Below are 13,962 nucleotides of genomic sequence, written 5' to 3' on the forward strand. Positions count from 1 at the left end.
GCTGGGCATGAGAAAGGTCCTCTGTAATAATGTAAGATGGCTGGTGACTGGTATTAAAACAAAGTGGCTACAGTAATGTCAGAAAGGCAGCAGCCACCCAGGTCTTAAAGAGAAGATTACACACACACACACACACACACACACACACACACACACACACATATATATATATGTATATATATATATATATATATATATATATATATATATATATATATCTGTAGCATCTTCTTAAACCCTTCAGTTGGAATGCAAAAGGGACCCATGGAAGGTAGACATAAGGAATTTAAAGGAGGAGGCACAGCAAAAGTTCAGAGAACTAAGGACAGCAAACCACCCTGCAGGCTTTGATTTATAAAAGCCTAAAGGCTCCCCATAGCCAACCTAAGCCAGAGCCTTGGAGTCCTTCCCAACCATGCAAGGACAGGTCCTATTGTGACCTCATGAGGAGTGATTGTGAGGCGGTCCAGCCAACAGATGTTAAGCTGTAGCCAGGCCTGGATTTCCTTGAGTGTGTTTAGAGGAGTGGTGGAGTGGAGACTTTGGTGATTTTGGTGGATCTAGTGAGCAGTGTGTGGATTTTGCATTTGATTGATTTGTGAGTAGCTTGTGTATGTGTGTCTAGGTCAGTGTTTGTGTGGAGGGTCGCTTTTGTGTGTGTGTGTTGTGTGTGTGTGTGTGTTTGCGTGTTTGCGTGTGCATGTATGTTGTGTTTTAAGTTTACTTGAGTGTGTGAGTACCTTTGTGTGTGTGTGTGTGTGTGTGTGTGTGTGTTTGTGTGTGTTGGTATACTTGGGGGTGACTGTGAGTGCATCTGTGTGTGTGGGTGTGTGTGTGCCCAACTTGTGTGTGAGTGTCTGTTGTGACGTACGTGCACTAGTTGTAAGTGTGAGAACACCTGTGTGAGGAAAAGTATTGAGGCTGGCAGTCAGCTTGGCCATTGTTCCTAAGGTAAGCATCTACCATATTTTGGTTTAAGTTTATTTGTTTATTCACTTTACATCCCAATCACAGCCCCTCCCTCTCTCCTCTCCTCCTAGTGCCACCTCACTGCCCCTCTTCCTATAATTCCCTTCCCTTCTTAGAGAAGAAGTAGCCAACCCCTTGGGTATCACTCTGCCCTGAAATAGCAGGACTAAGTTTATCCTCACCCACTAAGGCTAGAAAAACCAGCCCATGTAGGGGAAAGGGATCCAAAGTCAGGCAACAGAGTAAGAGATAGCCTCTGCTCCAATTGTCAGAAGAAGACACTTACATTAAGTCATGTCTGCAAGTCATAGAATATAATTAACAATGCTCTGTCCCATGTGCTGGGTCTCAAGTTCAGCCGGTCATTAGTTGGACTTTCCTTCAATCTCTGCTCTACCTTTATCCCTGAACATCTTGTAAGTAAGACAAATGTTGGGTTGAAGGTTTTGTGGGTTGGTTAGTGTCCCCCTTCCCCTAGTGAAAATCCTTTCTACCTACAGGACATGGGTATGTCAGTCTCTCCAACCCCAGCTGCTAGTAGGCTCAGCTAGCATCACTCTGACTCCCTGGAGCCTCCCACCCCCAGTCTCCTTCATGCCAGAGATGCATTGCCCAAACCCAACCTTCTCCTTTCCCCTCCCTCTGTGCCCTGCCCTGTTCTTGTCCCCAATCCTCTCCCCATCAGTTGCCTCCCTCCACTCAACTTTTTGAATTTCCCTTTTGAATGAGATTCAAGCATCCTGCCTTGAGTCATCCTTATTCAGCTTTTTTGGGGTCTGTTGATTATAGCATGGTTATCCTGCACTTTGTAGCTAATATCCATTTATAAGTGTATACATACTAGGTTTGTCCTTCTGGGTCTGGGTTACGTCACTCCGGATGACATGTTCAGTTTCTAATCATTGGCGTTCAAGTTTCACGGTGTCCTCCTTTTAATAGCTGAGTAATATTCCATTGTGTAAATGAACCACATTTTCTTATCCATTCTTCATTGAGGGACATCTGGGTGGTTTCACGTTTCTGGCTGTTATGAATAAGGCTGTTATGAATACAGTTGAGGAAGTTGCCTGTGGTATGGTGAAACATCTTTTGGGTATATGCCTGGGAGTGGTATAGGTGGGTCTTGAGTTAGAACTATTCCCGATTTTCTAAGAAACGGCCAATTTGATTTCCAGAGTGGTTGTGCAAGTTGGTACTCCCAGCAACAATGGAAGAGTGTTCTTCTTGCTCCATATCCTCAACAGCATGTGATGTCACTTGAGTTTTAGATCTTACACATTCTGATGGGTGTAAAATGGAATTTCAGAGTCATTTTGATTTGTATTTCGTTGATGACTAAGTACGTTGAACTTTTCTTTAAGTGCTTCTCAGCCTTTAGAGATTCCTCACTTGAGAATTCTCTGGCTCTGTGCCCCTTTTCAATTGGGTTGTTTGCATTCACAATGTCTAGCTTCTTGGCTTCTTTATGTATTTTGGATATTAGCCCTCTGTCAGATGTAGGATCATGCAGATCTTTCCACACTCTTTAGGCTGTTGTTTTGTCCTAAAGACAGTGTCCTCTGCACTTCAGAAGATTTCAGTTTCATGAGGTCCCATTGTTGATCTTAGTATCTGAGCTATTGGTGTTCTGTTCAGGAAGTTGTCTCCTGAACCAATGAGTTCAACACTGTTTGTATTACATTTAGTGTGTCTGATTTTATGTTGAGATCTTTGATCTACTTCATAATCCAAAATTAAAATTTTACGGTTGACAGCTTTTATATGGGTTTTAAAGATCAGAACATTTTCCCTTGAGTTTTGCTAATTAACTACTGAACTATCTCCCTAGCCTGGGGATATTGGAGGGTGTTTGGGTTTGGGTTTGGGTTTGGGTTTGGGTTTGGGTTTGGGTTTGGGTTTTTTCTTTATTTTCCTAAGGATAGGTTTTTCTGCTTAGCCCTGAGTACCCTGGAACTTTCTCTATAGACCAGGCAGTCCTCAAACTCAGAGATCTTCCTGCCTCTGCCTCCTGAGTGCTGGGAGGAAAGGTATGGACCATCACGACCCAGGGATTATCTGAGTTTTAACCTTTTATGCTTCTGATTTTATTTTTTGGTTTTCTTTGCTTGGATTGTTTTTGGCTTTCAGAGTTGTTGAGGTTGTTATTTTTTAATTCTCTTTTGTTTTTCTTATGTTTACAATTTGGAGAATTTTGTGCTAATGTTGGTTTCAATCTTGTATCTGTTGAGACCTGTTTTGTGACTAATTATATGGTCAGTTTGGGGGAAGGTATCTTGAGGTACTGAGAAGAAGGTATATTCTTTTGTTTTACGATGAAATATTCTATAAATATGTTAAATCCATTTGGTTCCTAAACTTCTGTCAGACTAGCTATGTCTCTGTTTAGTTTCTGTTTCCATGATCTGTCCATTGATGAGAGTGGGGTGTTGAAGTCTCCAATGATTATTGTGTGAGGTGCAATGTGTGCTTTGAGCTTGACTAAGTATACTTTTATGAATATAGGTGCCCTTGCATTTGAAGCAGAGATATTCAGGATTGAGAGTTCATCTTGGTGGATTTTTCCATTGATGAATATGAAAGTTTTTTGATAACTTTTGGTTGAAAGTCAATTTTGTTAGACGTTAGAATGGCGACTCCACCTTGTTCCTTGGGACCATCTGCTTGGAAAATTGTTTTCCAGACTTTTACTCTGAGGTAGAGGCTGTCTTTGACACTGAGGTATGTTTCCTCAATGCAGCAAAATTCTGGGTCCTCTTTTACATGTCCAGCCTGTTGGACTATGTCTTTTTATTGGGGAATTGAGTCCATTGCTGGTACGAGATATTAAGGAATAGGATCTAAGGATTGCTGTCTCCTGTTGTTTTCGTTGCTAGAGGTGGAATTATGTTTGTGTGGCTCTCTTTTGTGTGTGTTACAAGGGGATTACGTTCTTCCTTTTTCTAAGGGGTAGTTTCGCTCCTTGTGTTGGAGTTTTCCATCTGTTATCCTTTTTAGGGATGGATTTGTGGAAAGATATTGTGTAAATTTGGTTTTGCCATGTAATATCTTCTTTTCTCCAGCTATGCTGGTTGAGAATTTTGCTGGATACAGTAACCTGGTCTGGCATTTTTGTTCTCTTAGGGTCTGTTTGACATCTGCCCAGGATCTTCTGGCTTTCAAGGTCTCTGGTGAGGAGTCTGCGGCAATTCTGATAGGTCTGCCTTTATATGTTACGTGACCTTTTACCCTTACTGCTTTTAATATTCTGTCTTTGTTTTGTGCATTTGGTGTTTCTTTTGTGGTCCAATCTATTTGGAGTTCTCTAGGCTTCCTGGATGTTTATGGGCATCTTTTATTTTAGGTTAGGGATGTTACCTTCAATAATTTTTTGAAGATATTTACTGGCCCTTTAAGTTGGGAATCTTTCTCTCTTCCATCCCTATTATCCTTAGGTTGCTGCAATTTTCAATTGCCATCTGGTTGTCTCTGGTGTTATCTGGTCTTGCTGACGATAACAGTGGCTTGACCCTCCTGTAAGCCTGTGTATCAGCAATCCTGGAGACCGGCTTTCACACAGTCATTTCTGGGTACAGAGAGCTTTGGGACTGGCTCAGCTCTGGTTGGAGGCAGGAACTGAAAGGGTTCTATCCCAGACTGCTCCTGGGTTGGTGTGTCCTGAGGGCTTCAGGCAGGACCCTTGGAGCAGAACTGATGGTCTTAGAACTTCTCTCTAGTATGTCTTCGCCCCTTGTGAATGGCTTTCAATTCTTGCACAGGGAGAGACTGCCTGACTGCTCCTAGGATCCTGGGTGCACGGGGCTCTAGGCAGGTTCCTCTTCTGCCAGGAACGTGAGGAGAATTGGTGGCCTCCCCCATGCTCCCAGAATTCTCCTCACTTCTGAGAGTCCAGCTGTCTCCCCCATGGGATTTGGGTACCTCTCATAGGACTCTTTATGCATGGGAGTTTTGGTTATTGCTGTTTTTACTCTAACTGGGGATTTGAGTTTGTGATTATTTGTGGTTTTTAAATGTTATATAAATTCTTGGAGAATTTCATCTTCCATTGAATGTATTTGGATCCTCTTCACTCCCTGCATCCTTCACCAACTCCTCCCACATCCATCTTCACAGTCACCTGCCACAACCCACAAATTCATGGTTTTTTAATAACCTGGTGTCCTGTGTTCCTGAGTGTGGGGAATGACTCTCTTCCCTATGTGTCATCAACTGTCAATGTTCCCACTCTGGGTTAGTCATGCAGGACTGCTTGATTTTGTGGAGATCTGATGCAGGCAGTCACAGCTGTTGGGAGTTTATGAATGAGGTGGTCATGTGTTGAGAAGATATTTTGATACGTCTCTTCCCAACCCCAGAATCTTACAATGTCTCTGCCCTTGTTTTCCATTATAGTCCCTGAGCCATGGAGGGAGGGAGGGAGGGAATGTGGACACACCACCACACCTGTTTTGCCTGAGCACTTTGTCAACAGGTATTCTCCAGTCTTTTAGCAGCTATGAGTTTCTGTGCAATTGCACCAAGAAATTTCTCTGAGATATGAGAGTTGTACTATTAATCTGAAGACTTCTTGCAAGGATGTGCATATGAGTAAGAACATGCTGTGTTTGTTATCTTGAGTCTGGGTGAGCTCACTTAGTGTAACCTTGTCTAGCTCCAAGCATTTAGTTGGAAACTTGATAATTTCAGTTTCTTTTACATCTGAATGACATTCCACTGTGTGTAGGTACCACACTCGCATTAGTCATTCATCAGCTGGATGGATACCTAGGCTGTCTACATTCCCTGCACCGTGAACAAATGAAACAGTAGTGAACATGGATGAACAAGTGTCTTTGCAGCAGGAAATATTGTTCCTTGAGTATATCCCAGGAATGGCGTAGCTGTATCAGGTGGCACACCTATTTCTAGTTTTCTGAGGAACCCCCACACTCTACAGTGGCCACCTCAGTTTATATCCTCCCACGGACACTGTGCATGAGGGTCTCCATCCCCCACATGCACCCCAGCATTGTTGCCTTTGCCATTCTGATTAGAATAAGATGAAGTCTCAAACTAGTTTTAGTTTTCATCTCCCTAATGGCCCAAGATGGTGAACATATACATATATATTTCTTAGCCATACATTCCTTAGCCATGCATGACTTGTGAGAAAAACCCTTTGAAGACCCCTATCTCAATTAATCCCAATTGTTCACTGGGACGTTTCCTTAGAGTTGTCTCTTTAATACTTTCTATATTCTAGGAGTTTTGATGAGTGCGTTCTATTTTGTTTTAATCTCTAGGTTTTTAGCTTTTATGTAGTTTTGCTTGTTTGGAAGTTGATTTTGTTTCATTTCATTTTCTGTAGCTTGGGTTTTCTAACTGTTAATAGTTTTAATTTCTTTGATCGTTCATTTCATTGTACATTCTTTTTCTTACACAATCAGTGATGTTGATCTTAGTGTGGCTGAGCTGTGCTCCTCCCTCCTAGTGACTAGTATGTAGTTTTTTACTTAGGATTTCCTTGGCTTTGTGCGTTGTTTTACTTTTGAGGGTTTCTGTTGTTGTTTTGGTTGGTTTTAGTTTTCTGTTTTTCTTATTTTTCACTATTTTACTTTCCATCTTAGCTTTCTTTCTTCCCTTTATTTCTTTTTCCTTCCTCTTAGGTAGCATTTATACTCTGTTACCTCCAATGAGCTTCGGGAGCAAACGGGAGTCAGAAAGGCTCCGATCTCAGGGCAGCTCTTGCACAGAGAGTTTCTGCTCTCAATATTTGGTTTTGAATACCATCGGCCATGGTTTCCACGCGGCCGTGAAGTTGGCCGTGCACCGCCTCACAGGTACCCCCGTGGCTGTCAAAATGCTCCTCAAGAGACAACAGTGGTGCCAGCAGGTCACATCTGAGGTAGAAATCATGATGAGGATCAACCACCCAAATATTGTATCTCTCATACAAGTCATTGACACTGAAAAGATAACATACCTCATCATGGAGTTGGCCAAGGGGAACCAGCTTTATTCTCACATCAAAGAGGCTGGCCATCTGCAGGAGGATGAAGCACGGGGCATATTCAGACAATTATTAAGTGCTGTGGGATACTGCCATGAAGAAGGCATTATACACCGGGACCTTAAACCCGATAATCTGTTAGTCGATACCAAGGGAAGAATTAAAATCATTGATTTTGGTTCTGCCACTCAAGTGCGGCCTGGGCAAAAGTTGAGAAAGCCCTATGGGACTTATGCATTTTCTGCTCCTGAGCTGTTACTCGGGAAATTTTATGAGGGCCCCAAGGTCGACGTGTGGGCCCTAGGAGTAATTCTTTATTATATGACAGTTGGAAAGGTCCCATTTGAGGCTGCCAGCATACCGCTACTCCGAAGGCAAATTGTGTTAGGGACGTACGTTGTCCCACCTGGCCTGTCAGAAGAGCTACAAGACCTGCTGAGTCTTTTATTGAAAGTGAACTCCCAGCAGAGGCCCACAATTCCTGATCTTTTGACTCATCCCTGGCTTAAGATAGACTCAGAGGGGTTCCCACAACCTTGTAAGGAACTCATCCCCCTCAGGCCAGACCCAGCCATTCTTAGAGCAATGCAGGACATTGGATTTGAAGCCCAAGAGGTTAAAGACTCCCTCGATCAGAAGAAATTCAACCAAAGTATGGCTTGTTATTACCTATTGGAAAAGCAGGCTCTTCAGGAGTGTGACAACCCAACCCGGCCTCATCCATGCATGACCCCATTCCCGACCCTTGATTACCCTGCTACTTCAGTGCGAGGGCTCAGAAGTCGAGGAAGCGAGCCTAGATGGCTCGGGTCATCCTCCGATAGTCAAGGTTCTGACCTCGGCCAGACTCCTAGTCATGGATTAGTCAAGAGGGCCAGTTGGCCTGGCGGTCTTCTCTGCAGGCCACGTCAGATAGCACCCACAGTGGAGCTAACCCACAGAATTTCTATTAGTGACCCCTGCTTTTCTTCAGTGCACAGCAGAGGCAAGAAGACCATCAACACTGAAAGCACAGAAGACAAATCCAGTGACTCAGCAGAGGTTAAGCCTGTCGCAAGCAGGCCCTGGCCCAAAAGATTTAGGGGGTGGCTCAAGAACATCCGAAATGGCCTGATGAACCTGTGTTGCTGCATTCCGTCCAGAAAAAAACCTCTCCTGGGGCACAACAGAGTTGTTCCCCAGAAATGAAGAACATGGAAGGAATCCAGAGAGCAAGCATCCAACACTGCCCAGGTACATTGCTGAATTTGTATCTATTTTGCTCGTGTCTGAGTCAACTGGCAGGTTATCATAGTGTGTATGTCTATGGGACGATGCACGGGGAAGCTAGGTCTAAAACACCGTGGGACGATGGTTAAGTCTAAGCTACCAGCACATCTGTCATTGCCGACTGTAACTCCCATGTTCATCCTGCTCATGGGAATACTAAAATACATTCAACTAGAAAGAGACAGCAGGATACTAACCAATGTAGGAGGATGAAGTTGGAGAAGGAAGAGAAGGAGATGCTGAGGGAGGAGAGGGTGGTATGGGGTGGGGGCTAGGAGATGAGGGGAAGAGGTTCCGAGAAGCTTGGAGAGCAGTTTGGAACAGGGTGACCACAGCTGGAGAGATGCCCTGTCCAGCAGAGGTCCCAGAGTCCCTCTCACATGTGTCATTGCCTTTTAGAAGATCACTAGAGGATGCCGGATGCTGCATCTCTGCAGTCCCAGTATTGAAGTGGACCCACGTGTGGACACGGACCTGCAGAAGGGAGCGCTGTGAGAGCTGTCACCTTCCAGGTCAGCTGTGGAAGGATGAAAGCAAATGAAGAGATGCCAGGTGGCAAGAGAGCACCTCAAAGGCATCACTCTTCCCGGTGGAGGTTGGCAAGAGAGCACCTCAAAGGCATCACTCTTCCCGGTGGAGGTTGAAAACCAGTCCAAAGCTGGTAAAGACCAGAGCCCTTTTGCCGACCAGGGTCACATCACACACCTCCTCTTGGCACAAGTTCTCGCCTCACTCTTAGTGGAGAATATACGTCTTCTCAATGTGTTTATCCGACTCTGAGAATAAAATAGCTGTTTGTGAAAGATGACCTCGTAGATTTTTCTGCATCTTCTTCACATAGGGAAATTGGCCCTGTGGCATTCCAAGGCCCCAGGAAGCACTGGGTAATAGGGCCCACCTCAGGGCCAAGAAGGTCATGTGTCCTAATGGGGTCCTTACATGCTGGACCACTGTGTGCTGGTCATAGTCTGCCTCTAAGTGGCCTCCATAGGATTGGGCGCTGGGAGTTCCTGTCCCTTCTGTCAAATTTGTTACTCCTTCAGGTGCCTCACCGGCATGCTTCACTGTCACCAGTGACAAGGCAGAGCCCCCTCTTCCGGTATCGCCTCTATGGATGCCCAAAGGCCTCAAAGTGGCTCTGCATCCTCAATCGCCTCATCTGTCAGCCCAGTCTCTGCTCTCTCAGCACAGCTAGCAATGGTGAGACAACCATTGCACAGACCTAGGAGTCTAAAATGACTGAGGCCACGAGCATGGACAGACAGGGCCGTGGACGCAGGAACCCAGCACTGAGCCATGACAACGAACATTCTAAGAGCTCAGTAAGGACACTGTGCTCCTAAGGCCTTCAGTTTTTATAACAGGGCCTCTCCCTTTCTCACTCACAGCCCTCTGAGATCCAGCCTAAACTGGACAGACCCTGGAATTCTCTGAGAGACTGTTGGACTGGGTGTGGTGGGTTCCTCTGTGCAGAGCACTAGGTCCTCAACCCTGGACCCTTAGGTGGCTTCCTCCCAGGAAACCCCTCAGAGCCCCTCCTGACAGGCCCAGCTCTCATTCTTCTACATCAGCAGCTCTCAACCTGTAGGTCGTTCCCCTTTGGGGTTCAAGTCACAGGGGTCACCTAAGACCATCAGAAAACACAGATACTTAGATTAGGATTCATAACAGCAGGAAAATTACAGTTATGAAGTAGCACCAGAAATAGTTTTATGATTAGGGGGCCACCACAATTCAAGGAACGATATTAAAGGGTCGCAGCAATAGGATAGTTGAGAACCACATTATTCACCATCTGAGTCACAGCCTACCTAGGCCAAGTATTCATCTGGGTGAGACAGCACTCTCAGAGATGACCTAGCAGACAGTGGTGGTCGTGTTTAGAGACTGTACTCTGGCAAGGAGGAGGACGCTTGGATTTCTGGGCAATTCTCGAGTTGTAATTGTCCAGTTGAACAACCTTTGTAATAAAAATCTCAGGCAGGTAGAAACTGTCTTTGCTTGCATCAAGTGGCACAAGTTCCTCCGTTCTTTGGAAGTTTCAGGTCCCTTCCTCAGGGTCCCACCTGGGGACCTGCCCTGACAGGAAGACGGGGCAGACGATTCCCATCCTTTGAAAGGGACCTCAGCTGGAGAGTGCTATGTGCACAGGAGGCAAGGACGATGGCAGTCTGGGGAGAGCTGGTTGCCTCTTGTCCCGGCTGGACATTTTTCATTAAGGTACAATGTAATGCCCCATCAAGTCGCTCTCTCCTATGTTTTCACAAAACGAATCAAGAGTTGGGAGCTTTTTATTGTTGATGTTGTTTGGCGAGGAACAGAAAGGATTCTCCTTTGCTCCTCTCAGAACTTAGGATTTTTAAATAAAAATTATTCTTTAAACATGTGTCCATTTTAATAATTCTTGACAGTTAAGACAACTATAAGATTTGGAAGTGTTTGCACATGTGTTGAATGGTGCCTACCACCATGTTTAAAACAGTTTTTCAAAATCTTCCCTATCAGGGTCTGGAGAGATGACTCAGTAACAAAGAGCCATTGCTGCTCTTGCAGAGGACCAAGGTTACCCAGCACGCATGGTGACTTACAGTCATCAGTAACTCTAGCCCCAGGATCCAGTGGCCTTTTCTGGCTTCCGTGGGTACTACATATACACATGTGCGCGCGCACGCACACACACACACACACACACACACACACACACACACACACACAAACACTCATACACAAATTTTTTAAAATTATTTACAAATATTTACAGAGTCCTTCGTCAGTTACCAATTCTTCTGCCATCTCTTCCTTTCCTTAGTCCCAATTATTTTGTTTCGCGCCCTGAGACACACCCAGTCCCTCCCAGGCTGTAGCTCTTGGGAGAGTGGACCCAGAGCCTTGACTGAGCAGCACTTGGGAGCTGGCTCTGGACTCTAGAGTAGAGGTGAGCCTGCCCTGAGGGCAGGAGAGCAGGAGAGCTGACCCTGTGCTCTGCCAAGGGCAGCATTGGGTGGCCTATGGAGCAGCCTGGAGAGCTCTCCCTGGGACTGTGGATAAGGGAGAGCCTGTGACTGACCGGTTCATCCATCACAGCCACTTGGGATTGAGTTCCTTGGGTCAGCAGGAGGTTGGAAACACTGACTCCTGTCTTCACAGTCCCTGAGTTAGGTCACAACCTGAGCCAGGCTCCCTCGTGTGGTTAATGGTAAGGACCCGAGACAAGACTGTCTTCCATTGCTAATGAATGACTAGAACTCATGAATTGCACTGGTAATGAATGACTCACCCTCAGTTCCACCCTCCTCACCATCTCATCCCCATATTCCCTATTAGGAAGCTCCAGCAAACCTCATTTCTAATGAAGTGTGTGGCTACACCATTCCTGGTCTTCCTTTTCCCTCCCCACATACCCTCCCTTTCTCCTTTTTTGTTTTTTGTTTTTTTGACATGAGGTCCTTCAATGACATCCCTGGCTGTCCTGAAATTCATTACATAGGTCAGATTGGCCTTAAACTGGAAGAGCTCCTCCTGCCTCTATCTCCAATGTGCTAGGATTAAAAGTGTGCACCACTACCTCCCAGACCCATTTCAGTTTTCTTCATGAAGCAAAAGCAGCTTGTACAAAGCAAGCACAGACACCCACTGAGACTAATCATACCTAGAAATACATTGTTTCAAGTAACTTTTCCTTTTCCTGTGTATTGTGTGATACTTGAGAAAACTTCCTTCTCATAAACTTCAACACAAAAGGTTTTTTTTTAATAGCTTGTAAACTTCAAGTCATAAAAGATGCAATTAATTAGTTAATTTGGACACATAGATTTTCTGAAACATTTTATACAAAAGAAAAAATAGCATGTGTCAAAGTAAAGACGAAAAAAATATCATGAGGGGTCGGGGTGGTTGACTGTTCCCAGATAAAAAAGTAGTCTTCCCAGTATCTATGACCAAAAGTGGCCAAGAGGGAAAAAAGTGCTTCAATTACTCAATAGAAAATTAAAGGGGGTAAGAATGCATGGTTTACAGAAACAGCACCAGTCCATAAACATCCAGAAATGCCTGGGTGCACGCACAGTGCTGAGATGCCAATTAAAACACACAGATGGTTTTAATCAGCCGGATGGGTGAAGTCCAGGGCTGTACCACATGATGAGCCCTGTGCACCAGTTTGCACTCTGCTGGAGAACTCTTCGTGGGTACACACCCAGGAAAGCAATCAACACCGCTTACATATTACACATATGTGCCCTCTTTGTCATTCCATGAGCTGGCCAATCTCTTAGAAGCAGCAGCACATGGGAGAGAGGACCCTGAACCTTGATTGTGTGCAGGTGAGCGGGGCCTGAGGACATGAGTATAGAAATGCTGCCCCTGACTCCTGCCAATGGCAACACCAGTTGGCCTGGTCAGAGCATTAGACTGGCCATTTAGCCCCAGGGATTTGCCTGGCTCCATCTTGCCAGTGCCGGGATTGGAAGTGTGCACTACCATGCTTGGCTCTTCTCTTCTCTTCTCTTCTCTTCTCTTCTCTTCTCTTCTCTTCTCTTCTCTTCTCTTCTCTTCTCTTCTCTTCTCTTTTTTCTCTACCTCCTCCTCCTCCTCCTCCTCCTCCCCCTCCTCCCCCCTCCTCCCCCCTCCTCTTCCTCCTCCCCCTCCCCCTCCCCCTCCCCCTCTCAATCTTCATGGTGTATTTTGTAGCCACTGCTGTCCTGGAATACTCTCTGTAGACCAGGCTGGCCTCAGGCACACAGAGATCTGCCCGCATCTGCCCATCGAGTGTTGGGATTAAAGGCAGCTCTAGCCCCACCCAGCTGTTTTGCTTTATTAATATGTGTATTAGAGAGTGAACTCAGGTCTTCAGACTTACAAGGCGAGCACTTTACTGAGTACTCTATTCATTTCCCCAGCTTGCTAAAATGAGAAATTGAAAAGATATTTACTATATCATAAAATAAAAATAACTCCATCGCACGGCAATTACACTGTTAGAAATCGGTGGGAAGAGGGCACTGTTTTACATATGACAGTATGTTCATTGTTTGGCCTACTGAGACAGCTGGGTCCCAGTTTTGCTCCTGTCCACAGACAGCGATGTATTGTTTTAGTTGTCTGTAGAGAGAAAATATGGCCTTGCTTAGGATTGGAGCTGGAAAAGCAAACCCCATGAGGACGTCGAGGGATATGCTGGAATCGGATTTGAGAAGCTGAGTCTGGGCAGTTGACCATTTGTGAAATCATGGTATCCCTTGCACAATGGGGTTTAAAAGCAAAGGATTGGCAGCCATCCAAACATTCCTTAAAGGGGTCTGGCTGAATAGATTATAGCTCATTTGTAGAAGGGGATTCTATGCAATCGTTAAGACAGCAGAGCAGCAGTGTTCTCTCCAAAGGATGTGGCTCTGCTGTGTGGGGATGAAGGGAGCCTCATCCAGTACAAACAGAGCACCAGCGGGGCCTGCCGCCCTTTATGTTAGCACCGAGTTCCCTGTGGGACTCCCTGGTGTTGGCAGTTTGTACACACACTGTTCCTTATGAGTCCTTTGTTTCTGCTAATTGTTTAATGTGTGGTGTGTGTGTGTGTGTGTGTGTGTGTGTGTGTGTGTATGTGTATGTATGTGTGTGTGATGTGTGTGTGGGTGTGTGTACTCAAAGAATTACCTAATTAAGTGATATAAATTAAAAACTTAATCTACATTGTAGCTTCTTCTAAAAATGAAGCTCATAAGTACGTGGGAAAGCACCCAGCC

The 13,962-nt window shown here is 45.2% G+C and overlaps 1 protein-coding gene across 3 annotated transcripts; it reads left to right on the forward strand.

Annotated features, from left to right (window-relative positions):
- The first annotated feature begins 446 nt into the window (after positions 1-446).
- LOC148006996 (sperm motility kinase 3A-like) lies at positions 447-9,032 on the forward strand. 3 transcript variants are annotated; one of them, XR_015645523.1, is made up of 4 exons: positions 447-951; positions 7,929-8,188; positions 8,624-8,776; positions 8,820-9,032. XR_015645523.1 is itself a non-coding variant. In XM_087598666.1 (3 exons), exon 2 carries the CDS (start codon positions 6,638-6,640, stop codon positions 8,141-8,143), a length of 1,506 nt encoding a protein of 501 aa, XP_087454792.1. In that variant the 5' UTR covers positions 483-951; positions 6,612-6,637; the 3' UTR covers positions 8,144-8,188; positions 8,624-9,032. The 3 variants fall into 3 exon arrangements, 1 of the variants encoding a protein (XP_087454792.1); XR_015645512.1 differs by having other exon boundaries at positions 464-951; positions 6,612-8,188; XM_087598666.1 differs by having other exon boundaries at positions 483-951; positions 6,612-8,188; positions 8,624-9,032.
- Positions 9,033-13,962: the final 4,930 nt, after the last annotated feature.

Source organism: Rattus norvegicus, chromosome 1 (assembly GCF_021556685.1).
Source record: "Rattus norvegicus strain SHRSP/BbbUtx chromosome 1, alternate assembly SHRSP_T2T, whole genome shotgun sequence".
In the NCBI taxonomy this organism is placed as follows: Eukaryota; Metazoa; Chordata; class Mammalia; order Rodentia; family Muridae; genus Rattus; species Rattus norvegicus.